The 24,559-nt window shown below is 45.8% G+C and overlaps 1 protein-coding gene across 2 annotated transcripts in view; it reads left to right on the forward strand.

Moving 5' to 3' along the window:
- GTF2F1 (general transcription factor IIF subunit 1) overlaps nt 1–24,559 on the forward strand; it is a 228,668-nt gene that overhangs the window by 51,247 nt on the left and 152,862 nt on the right. For both annotated transcript variants that reach the window (XM_078685706.1, XM_078685702.1), the window contains exons 4-8: nt 15,001–15,073; nt 15,707–15,900; nt 16,255–16,425; nt 20,000–20,199; nt 20,421–20,562. In XM_078685706.1, the coding sequence (XP_078541832.1) occupies nt 15,001–15,073; nt 15,707–15,900; nt 16,255–16,425; nt 20,000–20,199; nt 20,421–20,562 (780 nt within the window). The remainder of the gene's footprint in view (nt 1–15,000; nt 15,074–15,706; nt 15,901–16,254; nt 16,426–19,999; nt 20,200–20,420; nt 20,563–24,559) is intronic.

Genomic DNA, 24,559 nt, shown 5'->3' on the forward strand with positions numbered 1-24,559 from the left:
CCCGATCCCACTTCACTATGGACCAGAATAACTTTGAATCTTTGGCTGCACATGCAGTTTTAAGCTCACCCCATAGTTCTTCATCCCATAACCTCTTAGCCTGTTTTTGTGCGCGTCTGTATATGTCCCTTGCTTTCCTAACTGTGTCGGCGTTTCCTAATTGAAGTTCTCTGCTAAGATTCTGGCGTGCCTGTCTACAGCTTTTTCCATACCATCCCTGATTACTTTGATGGTTTTTCCCTTTGTAATGGCCTACTGATTGTAGGAAAAATGTTTGCAGCCTACAGAAAAGTTTTTTATGAGCCTCCATAAAAATGTCTCTGAAGTTAGAGTTGCTTGTGAGTAGTTTTATATTATTTACTTCCTTTCCTACTACTCTCAAGTTCATCTAGCTTCCCCTCGTCCTCTACTAGCTTTCCCCATTTTAGATGCCGCTGATTGTTTGTACATACTAGATCCAAAGTCACCCTCTCTTCCTCTAAGCTTATCACCCTTTCCTCAAGATAGGGCTTGAAGGCCATACACAATGGATTATGATCGCTTTCCATTCTTTTTACTACGGTCATATCAATCAATTTATTCCAGACCCTGGTATCTATCAGAAAATAGTCAATTCTACTAGATGCCCGTCCGTTATCAAATGTACAATTCCCAACACGGTCTGATAATGTGCGACCATTCGCGGCTCTAAGGCCTCTGGCTAAGCAAAGGCTCTTCACTTGGATAGCCACCGTACTCCATCTTTTAACTGCAGCTATCTCAAGCTCGGGGATTCCCCATTTAATGTCCTCTTCCTCCGCTAAGAATTTATCCTCTTGACCCAAGGGTTCAAAAGTAGTATTTATATCCCCCCGACAATAATAAATTGTTCTAGGGGCAATGATTCTAGCTCTTGCTCGAGGACCGTTATTACATTTGAGGTTTTCCCCCCTCTAACTCCCCTAGCATATATGTTAAAGAGGGCTAACTCTTCACCATTGTCCCATCTAATATTAACTGATAGTATATCCCCAGTTGGGAGCGATCTTAGCTGAATAGTACACTTCAGCGACTGGTGAACCCAAATTAGCAGACCTCCGGATGGGCGGCCTTTACCATTTGCCACTGCAGAAATAAAAAAAATGTATGTACCCCACTCGATGTACAGGGCTTTGCGACCATGTTTCTTGGAATAATATAATGTCATGATGGTCGATAAAGGCACACCATTCAGGGGATGTTACTTTGTTCGCTATCCCAGCAAGGTTCCAAGAAATAAAGGACAATGATGGATTAGGTGTGGCAAGCCCTGGCTGGCCTAGTCTTGGGAGGCTACTTTCAGTTATATTCCGCTGTGTTGTTTCTACTGCTAAAAATTCTGAAGAAATGCCAATGGGATCAGGTAGGCAAGTCTCCTGTACTGGCTCACTGCCATTACACTGGCCTAAGCAGCTGCACCACTCCAAGGTATCGGGCCCTCCCTCCCTATTTTTGCTATTAGGAGCTTCCTTGCGATTGGCTATCTGAGTCTGGACTTGATATACGAGTCAATCGCAATCATTTAGATTAGATAGCGCTGCAAATCTGTTTTCTAAGTTAACACCCCAGTCGCCACTTTGGGCACCCCCACCCACACCCCCACCCCTTCTGTTGGCCACTGTAGTCCATTTAGTTCTCAAAACACTTGGTTTAGCAATAAAGCCTCTTCTACTATAGAAGAAGTCAAGTGTGAGAGGAATAATTTCTGCTGTTCTACGTTGAGGGGGCAGGAGATTAGGTAGGATATCAGGCAATACTTCTGGCCCCTTGAAATTAAGTACCACGCAGTCACCTTCAAATCTTTTAGGGCTACTGCCTATCCATTTCACTCTTCTGGTAGTTAGTAATTCCTCTGCTAATTTGTGTTTTCCCCAATGGGTGATGTGCATATTATTTGTTAGCCAATGTAAAGCTTTACTTAGAAATGATTGGGAAGACTCTATCTGGCCAGATTTCAGGATTGGTACATTTGCAAGGACCAGGATCAGCGGAGATGCTTCTACGATTAACTCCACTGGGCCTGGTTCCGGAAAAGAATCTTCCCCAACCCCGTTAGTTGCTATTGGATCTGGTGCGCAATGGGCGTTTACTGTTAAGCATGGTATGGGGATAGGTGGATGAGTCGGAACCACCGACTCCCCACCTTCTCCAGTTCCACCTTCCCTGAGTTTGATTTGCTCAAATTTGTCCATCACCTGGTTAGGTATTTCTCCCATATTTTCATTTGTGTTCAACAGAAGCCCCTCGAGTTTGTGCACTTTATCAGTTAGTTGATCAATCTTAGATAGCAATGGCTTAATTATACCCCTCATTTTTTGGTCAAACGTTCCCATAAGTTTCTTGATGTTGGCTTCATCCCACATCATACTGCCCTCGTCCTCAGCTCCTACAATCTCTGTATTATTTTTCCTAGGTGGGGTTGCTGGTCTTTTTCTACTAGAACGTAGTCCAGTGCGTCGAGGTTGACCCTTTGTGACCCCTCTAGTCACCCTAGGTGCAGGAACAGGTACAGGTTTGGGGGAACTATCCACCACGATTTCTAAGTCTAGATCTGAATCATCATGATCAGCCTCGATTATTTTGCTCAATATAACCGGTGACGATACATTATACACGGGGCTATCAGTACTAATCTGGGAAAGCACCTCTACCTCACTGGGATCTTCTGCTTCCTGTAAGTTAACTCTGGAGTTACTCAGTGTGGGAGGCAGCGATGCATTGAGGGCGGGGCTATCAGTACTAATCTGGGTGAAAACCCCTAGTTCACAGGAGTTGTCTAAATCCTGTGTATTAACTTGGGGGGAATCAGTTAAAATCATATTGGGTGTTAAACTCAGACCCAGGGAAGACCGTCTATCATTGTTAATCTTAGCGACTACTTGGACTAAATAATTGTCCATAGTGTTTGATGGGGCAGTACATTGTTTTTATTTAGACATAGTTAAAAAGAAAAACACTCCACAATCACAGTGACCCCAAATAATATCAAGCCTGTTTACCAGGAGACACTACTAGCGAGTACTTTTGGTCCTCTGCCGATAATCATTAATAGTAGCTATGGTACTTCAAGGTTTTTCACGGAACGTTATAATCACTCACGAGGATGAAAGGGCAGTGCTCCTGGCCCAGTCCAGATACTGCCAGTCGCGGACTGTCGCAGACTGTCCCGCCCTTGTCCCGGGCTTCTCCCGGGCTTCTCCCGCGCAGCGGGGAAAGCCGCTCCGATTTATGGGAGGGAGGTGTTTGGGGGGCGTGGCAGGCAGGGATAGCGTCCAGGTGCAGGTGATGATAGCGCAGGGGCTCCTGGGCAATGGAGTCCCTGTCCCTCACCTGGCGCTCGCAGCCCTGATGGTCTTCACGCAGCCCTGGTCTCACAAGCGAAGCGCCCTGTCAGGCGGGCGATGCGGGACCCGCGCAGCGGGTTCCGCAAGGTTTCTCTGTGGAAAACGGGAACAAAGGCAAATGCAGCAAACAACCGGCTCTCCTTCAATCTAGCAGTGAGGCGTCTCCTTTGCATATGATATTGTCGGAGTCTGGCTGCCAATGGTTCGGTGGCTATCGCGAATAATAATGGCGATAGGGGGCAGCCCTGTCTTGTTGCTCCTCATGGAAAATCAGATCTAAAAGTGCACTTGACGGAAATTTCCAGGTAAGTGGTTGGATGTATAATTTAGGTATGCTTATTTTTATCTGAGTGGGCGCATGATCGGAAAAGGTGCGTGGATGGTGAGTGGCATCTATTATCCAGGTATGCAGATCCTTGGAGACTAGCCAATAATCTAGTCTCTACCACGCATTCCGATGATGTGTTACGCAGGTGCCTTCCCTAACTGTAGGGTGCAGTGCTCTCCCGGAATCTACTAATTGGAGATCCTCTATAATATCAGACCGCATTGCTGCAGCTTTCGGGTGGTGCTCACGGGACGCTCCCTGTCCATTTGCCATCGTCGAGAGAACTATGTTAAAATCCCCTCCCCACAGAACTGCCATGTATCCCATTGTTTGTACCTTGTACTGGACTATCTGTGTTTATGCCGTAAGTGTTGACTATCACCAAAGGGGTGTTGTATAGCTCACCTTGCAGCATAATGTATCTTCCTTCCCTATCTATTAACAATAGTTCGAGTATCCGGGCTCCACCCCCTCACCCCCCACACCCCACCCACCCCCCATCTGTTATTTCTAAGCTTTCCCATTAATGCGTTTGTCTAATGTGTTTCTTGTAGTAGACATATGTCTACCGCGTGCCTCGTGAGATAAGAGTGGATCAGTCTGGTCTTTCTGTGATCATTTAGGCCGCTAACATTCCATGTGAGGCAAGTTAGGGACTTCATGTAAGTATGTTGTGACATATGTATGTGCAGTAATTGGGTCTGCTACACTCACGTGTTTCGGAGGTGAATCTCTGTAACGTGTTGGTATAGTTTAATAGTTCAATACTTATCTCCTGGCGCATAGGTGTGAATAATCTGGTGCATGTCAGTCTCGCATGATTCTTGCATATCGTGGCAGCCCTACAAAACAGAACATTTCCCCCCCCCCCCCACACCAACCCCCCAAACAGGCTGTGTTGCTCCCGCCCCCACTACCCTTAACTGTAAACAATTACCCATAGTAATAAACATAAGGGAATCATCCCATGGGGGCACGTGGGGCTGCCGGCAAAACTCCCCTGCACGTATGGCAGGGTGGCTGAACACTCGACATGCCACCTGAACCCATGGTACCATTCAATACACAATGTCTACATTTGATGTCCGGGAGGACTACCAGTGTACATGTGAACGGCGTAACCTCTCTTGCTAGTCTGAAGCACCGTCTTTAACATTAGTCCACAATCGCTCGGTACATCAATGTGCCAGATGAGTCACTTATCTTTGCATCCAGCGCTCTAGACCTTTCTCTTCAATCGTTGTGACTTAGATTGTTCCCCGTCTGTATTTCACTTGCCGTCTTCCGTTGCTTTTGCTTCTTCACCATTTGTTTCGCATATGCCAAAGCTGCTTTTGCGTCAGTGAAAAAGGTGGGCTTGCCATGCCCTTGAATTCGAAGCTTGGCAGGATATATCAGAGTGTACTTGGTTCCTAGCTGTTGAAAGATTTTCTTTGCGGGTATAAATTCCCTACGGGCCGCTTGAACTTGCATTGTGAAGTCTGCATACATTGTAATGTTATTTCCGTGATATTGTATAGATCCTTTCTCCCTGGCCAGCCTCCATATCGTGTCCCGATCTCTGTAGTTGAGCACTCTCGCCAGTATCGGTCTTGCCATTGTGCCTGGTCGCAGCCTGGGGCCCAAAGTACGGTGTGCTCTTTCGATAAGAAACATTTTGGATAGGTCGGGTCCGAAAAGGTAATTCATCATAGTTTCGACATACTGCTCCATGTTTTGTATGTCCGTCGTTTCAGAAATTCCTGTGATCCTTATGTTATTTCTTCTTGACCTTGCTTCCAAATCCTCGTTCTTCTGTTTGACAGTCGGCACACCGTCCATTTCTCCCATTTTCTTGTCCATATCTGTCTGTCCGTCTTCCGTCTCCGACACTCTTGTTTCCAGTACATTAAAGCGACCCTCCTTCTTTTCTACCCGTTGTGTTATCCTGTCCATTCGCTACACAAGCGTGTCCATTTTCGAGTCTATACCTTGGAGACTCGTTTTCAGCTCCCTGAACATCGCCCAAATGTCCTCGTCCAGCAGTTGGCTTGTGGTGACATCTTCAGTATGATCCTGGTGACCGGTGCCACCCTCTGCCGATTTATTGGTCATTTTGTCAAAATGTATCCAGGGCCGTCGTGTGTCCGGTTTCCCCATTATTGCTGACTTTGTTTGCGGTAGTGTAGCCTGCGCACCAGTTGGCGGTGCCCTCCGCATGCAGCTCTTGAGTCGGGCGCCTTGCTTGGTCTTTCTCCGCCCATCTTGCTACCTTCTGCGGGCTTATGTCTACCAACAGCACTGCCACTGCTAATGATCCGCGTCTGGTAGGGATTACTACAGGTCTGTATCACACTGCCAACCGCCGCCTCCTTATATATGTCTGTCGCTCACCAATGCAAATAATCTTCCTGATGATCTCCCTTACTAGACACATTAGTATTGTGGCTCAAGTCGCATACCCCTGTGGTCACCGCTGTGCCTGGGTTTTGCCCCGACTGATTCGACGAGCTTTGGCTGTATTAAACGAAATGGCTGGTCCGCCTCTGGTCGTTGCTTTCCGTTCCCCTTGGGTGAGGGCGGTCTACCGTTATCCGCCCCCAGATCCTGCAGGTTATGGCCAATAATCCCCAACTAGTTGCGCCACTAGTAGTTACAGGGATTTGGTGGCAGTCCCGTGCCTCGGCAACTTTTACAGATATTCAAACCGCGACCTCTGTTTATGCTGGTCCGCTGCTGTCTACTGCGACGAGGATATGGGCAGGCGCTTCCCACTTGTTATGATAGCTTTCTGCTCACCTTAAATTGCAAAGTTCTCACAGCTGAATCTCTCCGCCTGATGTTGCTGTTATCGATTCTGAGTGCCAGGGAATCGTGTGTCTCTTTCCAGCATATATAATCCCTCGGCTGTACTTCCTTCCTTTGAATGGCCTTCCCTTGGCATACTGTGCCCTCCGTTAAATACTGCGCTGGGCCCGCGCCGACCGCTCTAGCTATCCCCGGCTTCACCCAACAAAATGGCGGGTCTGTCTCCGGCGCCTCTTCCTACTCCTCTTTGGTTCATGGCAGTTTACATCTCTGCCGCCTGCACCTTCAGTTTATAGCATGCATTTCCCTTTTAATGTCACCGGTTTTGTTTGGAAGCACTCCGGCGTCAATCCCGAGCCCCAGCTGCTGTTTAAGTTTCAAATGGCGACCGCCGAATATGCCGGACCCCAGTCACCTCCAGCCACAAGCAGATGTGTGTGCACTTTTCATATATTTATTATGCCTTTCCACCCTCAGTGACATGTAGTGTTTCACCTGTTAAAGCCGTTCCGACCAACCTTGTGTCCGTCAAGCCTGTGCGGTTGGTTCTGCCGTCTCCACCCGGCCTTCTGTGATCCGGGGTGGTGCTCATGTGAGGTCCCGGCTGCGTTTTATGGCCTTGTGAGTAGGCCTCTCACCGGCGCGGATCTGATACCAGCAAGAGGTTCCGTCTCTGCGATGAATCGTGCCTCTCTGCCGCGTCACATAATCCGGACTCAATCACTGCATGATTCTCCGTGTGTGGTTCCTGGGTCCAAGTATAATGAGAGGATTTATGACGGATAATTGTGGCTCGGCCGGCGGAGCCGCACTAGTGTGCGCCCATCTCGCTGCACAGCGAAGCCACGCCCCCCAAATAGGATTTTAGTTAAGCTGAAAGACAGTGGGCTCACTGCTGAACTAGAAAAATGCTAATTTTGCAGACGCTCTCTTTCTTACCTTGGGCACGAGGAGAGTGACATAATTAAAGCTATTAAAGAAGCTCCAGCACCATACTCAAAGGATGAAGTACGATCCTTCCTGGGTTTAGTGGAATTTTATTCCAGGTTTGTTAAGGATTTCGCTGGGAAAACATTTAGCATGAAACTACTGAAGGTATGTCAAGAATTTGTTTGGAATGAAGGGTCGTAGAAAGAGTTTGTAAGCATTATGGAGGATATTTGCAATGCTGGTTTTGACACCAGGCCCCACACCCTTTTGACCACTGATGCTAGTGGTAAAGGATTAGGGGCAGTTTTATCCCAAGTTTCAGCAGAAGATAAGTTAAGTACCGTATCATTTGCTTCTAGATCCCTTACTGATTCTGAATCTAAGTGAAAAGGAAATGTTAGCTTGTGTTTGGGCTACCAAGAACTTTAGGCAGTACTTATGGGGGACCAAATTCCCTATTCGCCCAAATCTCAAGCCTTTAGTTAGTTTTGACGACTGAGGGAGCTAGCAAAGCTACACCACATATAGCTAGAATGTCCTTGAATTTGTTGGATTATTGTTAGAAATGGGATTTCTGGTTGTCTAGGGCAAGAGCCTAAGCCAGGCAGAACCCAACACTCTAGTCAGGGCAAGAAAGTTACACACTGAAGATAAACCTGCTCACCCCCTTGGTAGCTTGGCACAAGCAGTCAGACTTATCCCAGAGGCAATGTGTAAAGCGTTAGCGCAACAGACTCACACAGCAGCGACACACTAGGCACACCACAAAAGAAACTCCACACAAGGTTATATAAAAAATAGCCTTAGTATTTCTCAGAAAACACATTAGAACCTAATCACATATATACAGTGTGCCACCTGGCACTAGGTACGACTTTAGAGGGAATTATGTACCCTTCAGGGCCAATCGGGCCATTGTCATAACATCACGACTCCGTTAGTTAGTGTAAGGGTACACGTAGCATAAACACATTAGGTATGAATCATCGTAGCATTACCTAGTATAGCATATTATGCCAAACATAATCCGCAACAGTGCACCATAATCACTCATAAGGTGCGCACTTCAGCCTTGCACTGCAGTAGGGAGATATTGTACCCACGGACTTTCTGGAGCACATCTAATCACACTGTGCCCCAAGTACTTTGTTCACCATTGCGTTATCCACCACCCCCCTATAGTATAAAGTTTTCGCAAGATGAACTATCAGGGGAGCTTGCTTTCCCAACGAGACATCCCCTACACATTCCTAAGTGAGGGGGGCCTCCTGGGCTCGCCCTGTAATGCCAACATAGAACGAATTGCCTCTGAAACCTAGAAGCTTGCAGTTGCCCGCAACCATGCGGTGCAGATGCAACTGTCAGGAATGCGGGGATCACTTCGGTGTTATGAGAGCACCAGGGTGAAAACCTGCCAATGGCTCCTTGAGGCCGGAAAACAACAGTGCTGCCCACTTCCTCGCAAGGGCGCCTCTGGGACCTTGACTGGGCTTGAGCTGCTGTGTCCCACACAGCGCGGCTCGGAACTGAGGCACACCGGTCCAAGGCGTACTCCTCCTCTCCATGAGGTGTCTCTTGTCCCGGCCGAGCGCAGCCACCCTCCTCTCTCAATCCACAAGTCTCCTGCAGGTCCGGGCCATCCGCCTTGACGCCTAGACCAGCGGCGGCCCACGACCATGTGGTGCTGCCGCTTCGATGAGGGAGACACAGAGAAAGCAGGAAGCGAAGCGGAGTCTCCCTCGGCTCCGGTGTCTCCGGCTTCCTTGTTGAGCGCGGCCCTGCCCCCAAACAAGCACAGGTTGCACGTGGGGCTCCCCTCTTCCGCACAGGAGCCCCGCCCACGATCAGGCGTCCTCTGACTGCCTTCCAGCTCTCGGGGATCACTCAGCTCCTCACGTTAGTGGGCCCCGGTCATGACCAGGCGCGAGAAGCACGTCTGGCTTCCGGCATTGGGGCAGGAATAGGGAGCAAAGTCTGTCGGATTTGGCTCTTTTCTGCTTCTCTGTGGCGTGGCAGTCTGAGGCCATGCAGCAGAGCCCCGGCTGCAGTAGTCCGCGCCGGTGTATGAACACGGTAGGGAAAGCACTCTGTTTCCTCAGATCTTCCCTCCCGCTTACTGGCCATAAAGGAGAACACTGTACTGGCCACTGTACATGGCAATAAAAACATCACTTCTCCACAGGCTTTGCTTACAGAAGAGGAGCAAAACAGCACTCCCCACACGCTGTCACCAATTGTGTAGGGCAAGCCAGAAGGTCATGGGGACCACAGGGGCCCAGCAGCAAAGTGTCTCCAGGGAAGCCAGCACAGCACAAGGATTCCTGTTAGGCAAAGTGGTAGCCCCCCACCGCCCCAAAAAAGGCAGCAGGCCAGCACTTCTTGCAGCCTAGTTCCATGGGGGTTTATCCTGGTCCCGTGCAGTCTTCTGTTCCAAGCAAGCCCACAGCACATTTTCATGGGGCCACAGCCCCAATACTTATACCACAAATGTCTTTGTTCTCCCCCCTGGCCCAGGGCTCTGTGCCCGGTCCAAACCAGTTGTGACCCGCCACCTCCTTTGTCAGTGTAGGCTCTGGCCCCAGACACACCACAGGGGGGCTGAGCCAGCATAATGGAAGGCAGGCACAGTCCCATTCAGTCCCAGGTGCTACTCCTCCCACCACTCCAAGTGCAGATCAGCCTATTCAGCCTAGTGCTGACTCACCCAGCCCCTGTCACTCCAGAGCCAGACATGCAATACACATCAGACAGGCACAAAGACACCTAGCACACAGAAATGCCCATTTCGAAATGTGGCATTTCTAAAATAGTGATAATAAATCAGCGAACACCATTTAGCTGCATTTATTACTATTCCAAACATACCAAACTTGATCACTATACTCCTCTCAGATCAGGAATTCCCACTGAAGCACATAACAGGGAATCCCCAATGCATTCCTATGGGAGGGCAGCCTCCCAGTAGTGAGAAACCAAAATGGCTGTTGGTCACTACCAGGACTTGCCACACAGTTAAGGAACATGTCCTACTTTTTACCTATGATGCACCCTTCCCATAGGGCTACCTAGGTCCTACCTTAGAGGTGACTGATATGTAGTAAAAGGGGAGTCACAGACGTGGCACCCACTTTATATGCCACGTCACAGTGACAGTTAAATGCGCATTCGCAGGCCCTGCAACGGCAGAAGCCTGAAACCGGTTTGAAAGGCTACTTTGGTGGGTGGCGCAATCAGCGCTGGAAGCCCACCAGTAGCATTTAATTTACTGGCCCCGGGTATATGAGATACCACATTAGACTGATAGGTAAATTAAATTATCCAAAGAGGTGTAGACCAATCTAACCACGTTTTACAATAGAAAGCATGTGCACTTTACACTGGACAGCAGTGATAAAGTGCCCTGAGTCCTAAAACCACCAACATAAGGTCAGAAAAAATATCAGGAAGAAAGAAAAAAGTTCAGGGGTGACCCTGCAAAAAGGGCAAAGTCCAACAATTATGCTTATGAGGTTACGTATTTGACAGGAAGGAAAAATGTAGTGGCTGATTTTTTTGGAGTAGGTCACCGGTGGGCACTTGGGAAACCAACAATAAAGAGATGTTTGGGAGGATTGCAGTGTGGCGTGTGTGTATTCTGAATTCAACAAGCAAGCCATTAAGTTGGAAGATTGGCAGTCTGTGCATTCCGAGGATGTGGTTTGGACCAAGTAAAGGAATATATTTTGTGTGGTTGGCCTAGGAAATCTGTGAAAGGGTGCAAGGGGTTGAGAGATGAATTGTCAGTGTCTGATGCAGGAATTGTGGCACGTGGCAATAGGATGGCTCTTCCCATCAAATTGCATGGGACATTTTAGAATTGAACCATGAAGGGCACTTGGGCATTGTTAAGTCCAAACAAAAGATCAAGGCAAGTTACTGGTGGCCTGGTATTGAAGCAGAAATGGGAAGGTTTGTGAGGAACTACGTCCATTGCTCATCTGCTGCTAAGTCTCGTACTTTGCTCAAGCCACCTTTAGGGGAGGTTGAACTACCTTCTGGACAGTGGTGCAATTTGTCTATTGACATTCTAGTCCTCATTTTAGACCAAGAAGGGACTGCTAAGAGTGTAGTGTTTTTGTTTGATTTATTTTCAAAATGGCTTGAGTTAGAAGTTTTGAACGGGGTTGATGCAGTGAGTGTTGTGACATTTTTGGAGAAGATTTTCCTAAGGGAGGGGAATTTGAAGTTCTTTTTGAGTGATAATGGTCCACAATTTTCTGCGAAGGTGTTGAGTGTTTTTTTTGTGTCCATAAATGGCATTAGGAAAGAAAGAAACAGTCTCTCATCCTGCTTGCAACTGAGCTATTGAACGTTTCAACAGAGTCATGGGGAGTATCCAGGGCGCCATCAATGCAAGAAAGGATTGGGGAGTAGAACTGAACAAAATGGTTCGAGCATACAGGATTACTCTTACAGCTACTGGGTTTAGTCCCTTCAAAATTCTAAGAGAGAGAGAGAGAGACCCTTACACTTAGGATAATGTGGCATGGATGTCTCAAAGATACCAAACCAAATGGTCACCTTTTGTGGTCAGGGACAACTTAGGGAAGGCACGTGAGGTGTACAAGATATATAATGATCAGAGAAATAAAGTCAAGGAGTGTGTTCTTAAAAAAGGGGGATTCAGTGTCTGTTTGAAGCTGAGTGCCAAGGTGCGCAAAGGTGATAATCGTTTTTCTACTCCGTTAAAGGTCGTGGAGATGTACAGGTGCTCGACAAAACTGAGTGATGAGAAGGTTGGCACTTGAGCAAACTTTCTAAGTGTAACCGCATAGTGTTGTGGGACAATGATGGGCTTGAATCTTCCAAATTTTGGTTGTTGGATGAAAGGCATGAACTGTTGCCTGTGCCTCATGCACCATTCCCCTTCTGCTTCTGCTTCGTCCTCTGCTGTTCCTACCACCTCTGTCGCACCTATGGTTGGCCTGTCAGGAGTGAAGGCAGACCCACAGGGTGAAGTCACAGTGGAGGATTCAGCAAGAGTGGGAAGTGAGGGTAAAGTTACCAGGTCAGGTAGGAAGGTAAACCTGCCACCTAAGCTAATGGATTATCTTACCGTGCATTAATTGACTGAATGAGTTACTGTTTATTTTGATGTTGTTCTATTTTACTCCTATTGTTTCCTATTGTTCCTATATTTCTACTTATCCTCTTATACTTACCTTGTTTTCCTTCCATTTTGTTTTATTTTACATATAAATGTTCTATTTTCAATTTGTTGAAGGGGGAAGGTGTGTGGTGTTCTGATAACACTGTGGTTCACTATGACAACAGAGCACCACACTGGATATTCTATGTGGAATGTAGGTTTGGTAGTTGGAGATTGCGGTCCTCTGCGTATGGCCTATTCCTGTGCTCTCCCTTTTCGCCTACTGGAATAAACCACAACTTACCTGAATTTGTCTGCCGACCCTTCTTTACACCTAAAGCAGCCCCCTTAAAACTTCATTGACCATAGGGCTATATGTTAAACAATGAGCAAGAAGGAGCATAAGTTAGTCTGAGGTTGGTTCCCTGACGCAGTAGGTGTAGGGTACTTCTGGTTTTGTTTGCTGATCATAATTTTAAATTTGCTTCTTTCCTCCAAAAATAAAGCATAATCTTTTATAAAAGCTACCTATTAACTGGACGTTCAGGTTACCACCAAGACAGTTGTGCTAAAAGAAAGTACTTATCAAAGGGAGCAGTTTCAATTTGAGTAATAATATTGTGGCTGTAGACCCAATGGTGAACGACTTTGATCCACAAGAGTATGGCCCAGTTGCCTCCACTACACCAAGACACAACCGGCTTATCAAGAGTAATAGCCAAGGGCTGTATCATGTAGATGACAAACTGCTGTGTTCAAGGTACCATGCTTGGGAGCTTGCATAGTCTGTGTTTCACCTGAATAGGATGTGGTGTGCCAAGTGTAGGCACTTTGACACAACCTGTAGCGCTTAGTATGATGCTACTACTAGAACCGTGTAGAAAAACGACATCGGCTTAGTGCAGGAAAACATGGATTCTCAGAGCATGCAGTAGTTAAGAGCATCTGATTGATGCTGTGCCCCCACCCCCTCTACTAGAGGTCCAGGTACACAGAGAACTGTTGAAGCATCTTTGAATACCCCGGTCAGTTGATTCAACTGCTGCGGGTCTTTCTGGTGATCTGTTTATAACTGGGAGCCTTCTCTGTGCTTTTTAGCACCCTGCTTCCTTCCATCACCATCTGCCAAAATAACCTGCAGCTCCAGCTTGGCTGTGGATAATTTGCGAGGCTTTATCATTCCCCTGCTTCCTTCTCTTATGCATGCCTTTTTGGCCAGTGACAGGATGCTCCACCTCCCCTCAGTATGCCACTAATGAGTAACATCGCTTTGATCTTCGTAGTAAATCTACCAGGGGTACAACTATAGCTACAGAACGTCTCTTGCTGGGCACACCTCATGCCACCTTATGCACTTCATTTGGTCTGCACTGGAATAGCAACCTTGGTTTCAACAAATTGTCTTGGCCGGGGTATGTTGCAGAGGTAAATGTTGGTTAAGATAGTGCATACCAAACAGAACTTATGCAAAGGCAGCCTACATTGTGCATGGACTGCCACTCCCCTATTTTATCAGCTAAGAAAAACTGCAGTGTATGCTGGTTTAATTATAAAGAAATTGTGTAAACTGAGTGAAAATGTAGATGGTAAATAAGCAATGTGGAAACTCCTATTTCTTCACATAATTTGCACCAAAGCACTCGAGTCTTCAAAAGCAAACATTAATTGTGCATCAAATAACAGTCCAACAAGCACAACACTGTACTGAAAGGTTAGACTCTTTTATAGGGATATTTGGAGTTTGGACATGGCGGTACCAAACTGACGGTCTGCCCACTATGTAGAGTTGGTTTGACTGCCATGCTTATGCTGGTGGTGCCCCCGCTGGCTCTTCCAGCGGAAACCTTACACTTCCAGCCTGACTGACTTCGGGCCGTTTGTGTAAGCACATCAGCCCTATTTAGAGCAAAACATCTGATGTACTTAATAAAAAAATATATTTTTATTCAGACTGTGTGGGAAAGCCTGCCAGTCCTGAACAGCAAAAAAGACAAATTAACCCCACTCTGTGGGAGAACCGCCAAGGGTGTTGTGGTCATTAATATTTTGCTTTACACAAACAAATTCCCGCTTTGAGAGTTTTTGTAAAACAAAATGTTTGAGTGGATGCCTGCAACAAGGCATCTACCGCTCAGCAAACGTATTGCTTTCGGAGGAGCTGCCATGTCGACGCTCGTCCTGAAGGCCAATATCTCCGCCAATGTGGCAGAAATCTCTAAATACTGCGAGTGGGAGTCTACCAGAGGATCGGAGGTTACATTGGGTCTTTAGATTGCACACCTCCTGGCCTGAGAGAAATCACAGAGCCCAAATGTGGCACCAAAGTTACAGTACAGCATTCCTGAAATCCAGCATAAAAAGTTGTGCCATTTGAATTGTTGTGGTTTCCAGTGATCACATCAGGCACCGAGGGTAGTATTTATATGCATTAATTGTAAAACTCACTCTTTTTATTTTAATGTCAGAAACACCACAAAGAAATACAACCTCATGGGCTTCAATGCTGCTGAAAAAATCAACTTTGCAACGTGGACTCAGGTAAGGCTGGCGTGGTTGCTCAAGCCAGGCAGGTCATGAGGAAGTATAGGATCCATATGAGACAGAAAACCAGAGCAGCGTTTGGGGGGAACTTGGAAGGCCAACCAGTCCAAAGAGCTCTGGAGCAAGGCAGTATTAAAAATGTGTTGGTTAGCTTGGATTAATTGTGGGGAAATGTGTAGTTGTGCATGCAGATGCAAGCTACATTTGGCTGATGTGGGAAGTCTATAGGTGAGCATGGGGCGAAGGGAAGGGCCTGAACCTGTGGCACTGGTTGCGTTCTGCAGCCTGGCTTGGTGGCCGGGACCTTGAGCCAGGAGTAGTGGATGCTGGTTCAGTGGTTTCTTAAGTTGGGCAGGGTGGAGGTTGCTGCTGCTGGAGTTGGGTTGGGCCTGTGAGAAGCTGTGGAGACCATAATGGCAATGGGGAGGAGTGCTCATGCCTGCTTCAACCCTATGCTGAAGCTAGGCTGGGCGTGTAAATTTAGCTTCCCTCAAATGGGGTAGTCACATAGTTTCTTGTGGACTGTAGCAAAAGAGGAATGGTGTCCTTGTGAAAGTCATTGCTTTTATAGCAGCTCTCTCCCTTTTTAATGCTCCATGGTTCTGTTCCTACAATTCTGTTAACTTTCAGGCTAAAATGGAACGGGATCTCAGCAACAAAAAGATTTACCAGGAGGAGGAGATGCCGGAATCGGGAGCTGGAAGTGAGTTTAACCGCAAGCAGCGCGATGAGGCGTGGAGGAAGAAGTTTGGCATTGTCCACAAGGAGTTCAAACTGGAAGACCAGCCCTGGCTGCTAAGGGTGAATGGAAAGGCAGGACGCAGGTAAATGTCGCTGGTTATCGCCTGCAAGATGTGAAAAGGAAGACGGAGGAAAGTTGTGCATTATTGATATGTGGAAGTGGGACATCCATGCAAGATCATGAATTGGAAAAAGAACAGTAGAAAAATGATGTGAGAGAAGACTTTGCAGCCAGCAGACTGACAGTTATTGTTGGGCTGGGAAAATTCGGAGATGGGTAGGGAGTTAAAAGGACAAAGGTAGGGGACCTTTGAGGTGTAGTTTATAGTGGTGGAACTGGGGTTGGAAGAGTAGGAATAGGAAGCAAGGTACTGGTGAGTTGATGTTGAAGGAAAAACATCTTCCCCTATATTGCTGCTTTTGTTTATTTTTTTTAGATTCAAAGGGATCAAGAAAGGAGGAGTGACTGAAAATGCATCCTATTACATCTTCACCCAGTGCCCGGATGGGGCTTTTGAAGCTTTCCCAGTGCACAACTGGTACAACTTCACCCCTATTGCCAAGCACCGGACACTTACTGCAGAGGAGGCTGAGGAGGAATGGGAGAGGTAAGTCTCCAGCCATGACAAGGGGGCAAGGATTGCTTGCATATCTAGAAGGAAATGGAGCCAGTGTGTTATCACTGGTAAATTGTTTGTATATCAAAGAGTTGGAAGGTGGTACGAAGAATGTTTGTTTGGATGGGAGGACGGAGTTTGTGATAGTTTAACAAGACGACTGTCGCATCTGTAACCTATCCCAACTAATCCTCCACTTCTTGGTCACACCTTTAAGGAGAATTATACCTTCAACTGTTCACAATTATTGCCTGACATCCCAGAGATGGGTGCCCTTACAACTTTACTCACTTCTTCTAAGTCTTCAATCCACCTACATGGTCAAATGTAAAAGGGAATGCTTTTTTTGGTAGCCATGGCCTTGGAGTCGAAACGTTTCCTATGTGATCTGTTCATTTGATAAGTATAACAATTTAGCTAGGGCTCTGGTATAGTAGTTTCTAGGATGAAATTACCACTCCAAAAATATGAGTGAAGTGTGCATGGTTAGGGGCTGTTGTAAGTGTAAGTGAGGAGACAGTCTTCTCAAGTTAAAAAAGTGTATAGAGTGGAAGAGAGTGTCTGGTAGGAAGTAGAAGGGAATGTGTGCATATGGCTTAGAGGAAACACGTGCTACAGTGCAAAGAGCGGGTTCAGGAATCCTTGCCTGTTGCTGAGGGAGAGGGCTGCAGTTGTATGTCTTAGGCCATATTATATGATTGAATTTGGGAGAATATTATAATGTAAGGTGCATTCAACTAAGTTAATTGCTGTTCATTGGTTTAAATAACAAGTGACTTGGTAAAGGTACAGTCTATCTATTGATTTCTTTAGTAGAGATTATAGTGGCCCTGCTGGGTATGGCTTTTATTCTCCTTAATGTTATGTGTATTTTTTACTTTGATCTTTTTACAGAACTGAACAATCCTATTTATGTAGACTTCTGTGGCTAGTGGTATGTGTGAGGCAAATTCCATTTCTGCTGTATCAGTCTTCCATTCTCTAATTGTAGTTCCCATTACTGAGAGGTGTATTAACTGTTCTGATTCATACTGAGAAAGAGCTAGAAAGTGGGTAACTTTTGGTTTGAAGTAATTTACGACACTTGTTCCATTGGTGAACCTGTGCAGAACCACCGATTTCTCAGGAATACGTCCTGGTGTGTCCGATAACCAGCTACTCATACAGACTTAACCAAAAAGCCTTTTCTAAAGTAGTTGATGGCCAGTAATTGTTTTAAATTGACAGTATAGCCTTTTTGTAACTTGACTCTGGCCTGCTGGGAAAGGTATTCTAAAATGTAAGAACAAGCCTGTAGGTTTAGGCGTTATATATAGTGCTAAAGTGCTCTCTGACAATTGGTTTAAAGCACTCTGCGACACAGTAAGCATTTAGGAAAACCAAAGTTGTGTTTAGACCGTTGTTGTAAGCGGAAGGAGGAACCTCTATCAAGGAGTAAACACTCAGAGGTTATTATCTGACTCCGCCATCTTCGTGGCTTCGTTGCAATCCGCAAGCTTGACAATTTCAGTATGCATATGCACTGAATGACACTATCAACAACTTCAAAGAAAGGTGTGCTTCAGCGCGAGAGTCCTCTTGTGTGTCAATGCCTCAATTCGGAATCTGACAAATATACCTCCAAATACTACTTTACGGTCACAGGATGTGGTTTATAACTACAATAATGAAGCAAAGGTAGGGGCAGGATACAAATGAAGGTCCAGTACTTGGACTCTGAAAACAATAATCAGGTCAGCACTGTTGATCTAATAACTACAATACCCAAACAGAATCTTGCTCAACATCTATTGCTGCTTAAAGTAAAACATTTATTACGATCTATGAAAAAATATAAAGTCTTTTTTATTCTATTCACAAAGGATTTCAAATTTGATAAAACGTTAAATCAATAAACAGTTTATAAGTACCTTATATATTCAGTCCAACTTCATTGCATGAGATATTCTTTATTGTACGAAATGAATTAACACACCACACGTTCATTAACTCCACTCATAAAAACAGTAATTCCTGGAAAGCAAACTCCACCCTCGAAACTGTGTCCATTATTTCCTGGATTGTATTTTACACTATTAGTCTACATCCAGGAGCCCTAAAATCAGGGGAGCGTCAAGACACATTTTGATGGCTCTGTTATGAATATGAACTATTTTCTACAGTACCAGCATCCAAATTACACACTTTAACTGTGGAGGGGTTCAAGTCTTTTTCAATCCTGAAGCACAATAGAACCCTCATTGTACGACATATCTATTTTACATATTATACATAGATAGTAATTCTGTGTGTGTGTGTGTATATATATTAATATATATAGATATATGAAAATATTTGTTTAATAAAATCGATATAAGACTTTAAGTGAAACCATTTCATAAACATCCTCACACGTCAACATGAGCTACGTGCAAAATAAAATAAACACCCGACACATGCCCTCATTCCAATTGTAAAATGACTAGTTACAAGTACAGCAGTAATACAGCAACTAACTTAAACTTACTTTAAAGCAAAACAATTTGTTTTCATAAATGTTAGATCTAAGACCTAATGTTCCTGTGAATAAGCTTTCTATTGCTGACTTCCAGTTCTTGTCCTATGCACTACTGTAACCTAAATCAAACAATCATATTTGAGGATGACTTACCCCAAAAAACAATTTCTAGTGGCTAAGCCCCCTTGTATAGTCTGACTCGTACCGAAAAATATAAAGGACCAGGTAAGAATTCACGCAGAGGTATAAAACGCAGAGCTGTACTAGAACTGATGGGGGGGGGGGGGGGGGTTCACTCAGGCTTGCCCGAAGGTCTATTTACCCAGGTGGTCAGGCCTTTATCATATAATTGTTAATATAGGCCTTAATATAGTGTTTCATATTAATAATTACCTATGCTGGATACCTTCTCCACAGTGGTTCTTCGCATGAAACCATATATCGTGTGGTACCTGTCTAAAGTTCAACTCGTAGGGCAACAAAATACCATTCTAAAATTCATATCATTTAGCTTTAATAGATATACATGCCTTGGTTGAACCTACATAGTATGCATGTTTCCTTTCTAAGGCCTATCTTAAGCACTGCTGCTAACCCTGTGCTGCAATTGTGTTTTGATCCAGCTAAAATGACTTGATTGAGGGCTACAGTAGAAAGACCTGCCATGGTATGATTTCAACTGAAATTGTACTTAAGATTCTAATTGCCTTATCCCTCTGGGGATGAAAGGGGTGTTCATTAGTATTTATTTATTATTAAAATCGTTCTGTGCTATTTAATTTGACCTGTGTAACATATAGCCCTGTAAAATGGAATATACTGCATTATAAACTTCTAAAAGAAAGCAACACTTGCCCAAGATTGCTGTACATAGTTCACTAACTAGTTTTTTTAAGCATGTTGGATGGCTCCATTTATTTTGTCACTTTGGGTTGGATAAGGGGTTAATGAAGTCTGTGGGCTCAGACAGGGCACCAGGCAGGTTGGTATTCCCGTCTTTTAATGTCTCATGTTGGTGGCATCTGCAGGTGCCCAACTAATCATGTCACCTTGGTACTCTGCCTTTAGGCGCAACAAAGTGCTGAACCACTTCACCATCATGCAACAGCGTCGCCTTCGGGACCAAGGTGATGACGATGATGACGACGAGGACAAGGAGAAGAAGGGCAAGAAGAAGAAGAAAAAGAAAACCAGTGATCTAAAGATTCACGATTTAGAGGATGACCTGGAGCTGAGCACAACAGAGAGCGAGAGCGGAAGTGGGGGTGGTGAGTGGATCCGAGTGTCATATCTCTTGAGTGTCATCGGAGAGCAGTACAGTTGGGAATGTGACTTGGCACTGCGGCTGCAAATATATCTTGGAAGCTGAGTGGAGACCTAAACCTGTGATGTGAATGGGAGATGAAGGCAACAGAGAGTGTGACAGATTTGACTGGGCTGGCAGCAAAGCCCCATGAGCATCTTCTCATTTTGTTTTCTCTTTGCTCAGAGGAGAAACCACCAAAACCAAAGAAAAAGGCAGCACCTGGGAAGAAGAAGAAAAAGAAGGGGTCTGACGATGAAGCTCTGGAGGAGAGTGATGATGGGGACTTTGAGGGACAGGAAGTGGACTACATGTCTGACCAGTCTAGGTAAGATTAAAATGGGGCATCCAACAAATTCAGATAGCGGTGGGGGTTCAGTGTCAGTACTTGTAAGGAGGAGAAGAGGTTAGCAACCAGTGGCGGCGAGGGAGAGACATGATGTAGATCCCCCTGTTGGGGAGTGCATGCACAGGTCAAGTAAGTAAGCGATAGCGTCTCGAGGTGCTTCTGGTGATGACCAGAGCCCTCAAGGTCTGGAGGTGATGGGGGCAGAATGATAACCAGTGGACTTGAGTCGGGTGAGCCACAGCGTCTTTGGAGAATGGGTGGTGCTAATGATTCCAAAAATGGCCATGATTGAAGTTTTGTCTCATTGATTTTGCCACCTTACATTTCCACCTATACCAAATTTGAGTATGATGTCCCACAGGAGTCATACCGGAGACCAACTTTGTTTAACATATGTGGCTCCATCGTAATAGATCGGATGAGGTGGACCTTACAGTGAAGATGCCCAGATAATCATAAAAAATCATTATGATTTCTTCCACTCGCAGAATAATTTTATGGACTGAATGAAATATGTAGCAAATTAGAAGGAAAGGAATGGCATTAAGCTTATTACAGACAAGACGGATGTACTGATTTTAGGATAATATCATGTTTGAGGCATATGGGCAGCAGATCACACACTAGTGCATAGATCGCCATCTGGTGGTGGGCCCGGATTATTACACTTTGCTGTTGTCTTGGAAGAGTCTTTGTTTGGTAGATGACTCCTCCTGTGGAGCATAGTGCGCATGGGCATCGACTCCATTTTCAGATTGTTTTTTTCCGCCATCGGGCTCGGATATGCTTATCGTTCGGTCCCGTTACGGATCTCCTTTCGACTTCCATTCCTCCATCAAACCGTCGGTATCATCTTCGATTGCGATTTCATTGTTTCCCTCGTCGAAAAACTTTGCACTTCTCGATGCCAGCGTTCGTCGGGGCCGTTGGGCCCAACAGCGCCATTGGGCGTTTGGCTCATCGAAAGAACATCTTTCAAGAAGTGCCCTCAGTGTGGACACACATTTCCCCACACTGATCTACATGAGGTGTGCAATCTGTGCTTGTCCCCAGAGCACGAGAGCAGAGTTTGCCAAGCCTTCGCTTTGTTCCGGTCCAAGAAAACCATCAGAGACCGTCGAGCTCAAAGAGTCATGGCGCAGTCCTCTTAATCTACACCAGATCTCATTATAGATGAAGCTCCAAATGATCTAGAGTCCAAAGAACAACAGCAGGGCAATGTCGATTCCGAAGCAGAGGATTCAGCTTCTGGAGCAGAAGAACTATCAGACGATGACTATCTTCTTCCAGCTGGTCAACAGGTCGTGAATACAAGCGTCGACCCTGTTCCCACCCCCATACCGGGCCAGGCTTCGGGTCCACCTCTACCTTCGGGTCCAGGTGCACACCGACCCAAAACTTCTGATGCCCCGCCTTCCGGCTCGGCAACGAAGAACACCAAAAAGCCTCGAGGCGACTCGGGCTCGAGTCAGTCTATGGGTCCCGACAAACAAAAAGTCGTTAAACCAAAACTGCCTCCGGGACCAAAACCAGTCAAGCCAAAAACAAGCTCCGCACCGAAAAATATCGAACCGAAGCCAACTCCGGCGCCAAAAAAAGTAGACCCAAAGTCCACTTCGGCACCGAAACACACTCCGGCACCTAAAGTTGTCAAACCCGAAAAGTGCTTCAGAACTAAAAATTCCGGTACCGAAAACATCTGATCCGAACAAAAGACACGGCACCGAGAAGGACCGCAAGTCTTCAGAATATAGACCAAAATCTGCTCCAAAGACTATATTAGACACTGATAAACAACAAAACCAGTCGGTGCCAAAGAAGGATACTTCCTCAGAAGAGCTTTTTCGGCCAGATCCAAAACAAAAGACTCTTCTTATTCATCCAAAGACTGGACATATCATTACAGAGCCTGAGAAAAGGAAGCTGGCCCCTCCTAAGACATCTCCAGTTCCTCTCAAGAAACCTGCTCATACTTTTCCTATGAGAATACCTTCACCACTGCCAGAACTACCAGATTTAGATAGTTCCCCTGCATATTCGCCATCCACCACACACAGCCCTGCACCAGCAGATGATGATGGGGATGAGGATGCCTATTCAGTGGTGGTAGAAGATGAGAAACCCATAGATGACCCAGACGACATTCCTGGTCCATCAGATGATCCCAGGGAAGATTATAACATGCCAGATGCCCCAGATCTGCCACAAGATGACGCATACCCCTCCAGGCCATCTCCTCCAGATGACACTATAGGGTTTACACAGCTCATTAATAGGGCAGCCACCTTTCATGGGGTAGATATGCACACTGATCCAGTAGAAGAAGACTTCCCTATGGACACACTATTACCATCACATAAAACCACAACCACATTACCAATGCTTAAGGGATTGGTAAAACACGCACCATAGGTATTCAAAGCCCCCGTCAGAGCCTGAGTGAGTAATCCCAGATTAGAAAAAAGTATAAAGCGGCTCCAACTGACCCAGCATACATCAAAGGTCAGTTGCCATTAGACTCATTAGTAGTCTCAAATGCAAAAGGGCTAATTCACAGACAACTGGGGATGCTCCGCCCCCTGATAAGGAGTCCAAACTTTTAGAAGCTTCAGGCAAACGCACCATCTCGCAAGCATCCAATGTTTGGAGAATTGCTAATACCCAAGCCCTATTAGCAAGATCTGACCGAGCTCACTATGATGAACTTGAAACCCTTATGCAACATTTGCCAGACAAATATAAGACCATGGCTTCTGATTTAATACAAGAAGGTAAGGTGATTACTAGTACCTCAGTCCGTTGTGCTTTAGATACTGCTGACACAGCCTCAAGAGCAATAAATACAGGAGTACTGTTACGTAGGCATGCCTGGTTGCGCATCTCTGGGGTCAAACCAGAAGTACAAACCAGAATCTGTAATCAACCTTTTGACCAGCAACATCTTTTTGGTCGTACAGTTAATAATGCACTCGAAAAAATGAAAAAGGATACGGACACAGCAAAATCCATGGGAGCTTTGTAAACTCAAACTCCCAGAGCTCCTTTTGTCGCTCCTCTTATAGGGGTGCCTCCAAACCTTTTCAAACAGACTACACCTCCTCTTCTTATAAGGCACCCACCCAATCCTCCCCCAATAGAGGTTATTACAGAGGAGGATATAGAAGAAACAACACTAAAGGTAGAGGCAGAGGTAACAACAACCGCAATGCCTCCACTCCCAAGCAGTGACCTCCCTCCCCTCCCCCCAGACCATTCCACTCCTGTTAAGGGGAGATTACAACAGTTCCTACCTGTCTGGAACTCCATCACCACAGACAGGTGGGTGAGACAAATAATTCAGTCAGAATATTGCCTGGAGCTCGCTTCCACTCCTCCAACAATACCACCCGGACAGCGTCCCATGTCACAGGAGCATCTCCCACTTCTAAAACAAGAAGTTGCCTCTCTACCGCAAAAGAATGCAATAGAACCAGTTCCAGTACACCATCAAAACACAGGAGTTTACTCCCTATATTTTCTTATCCCCAAAAAGGACGGCTCCCTCAGACCTATACTAGACCTGAGACCCATAAATCTTGACATACAATCCGACCACTTCTATATGGTCGCATTACAGCAGGTCCTTCCCCTGTTAAAACAAGGCGACTTCCTTGCCACCCTAGATCTCAAGGACGCCTACTTTCACATTCCCATGCACCAAGCTCACATAAAGTACCTTCGGTTTGTACTAGACGGTCAACATTATCAGTTCAAGGTACTCCCTTTCGGTGTGACTGCAGCACCTCTAGTTTTCACAAAGTGTCTTGCAGTAGGAGCAGCACACTTGAGAAGGGACAACGTACATGTCTTCCCGTACCTCGACGACTGGCTAATTAAAGCCAAGTCATATCACCAGTACATGCAGACCACGCATCAAACCATCCACCTGCTTCACAATAAATCAAACAGTAACATCTCCAACCAGCTCTGTCTCAAC

This window comes from Lissotriton helveticus, chromosome 1_1, assembly GCF_964261635.1.
Source record: "Lissotriton helveticus chromosome 1_1, aLisHel1.1, whole genome shotgun sequence".
In the NCBI taxonomy this organism is placed as follows: domain Eukaryota; kingdom Metazoa; phylum Chordata; class Amphibia; order Caudata; family Salamandridae; genus Lissotriton; species Lissotriton helveticus.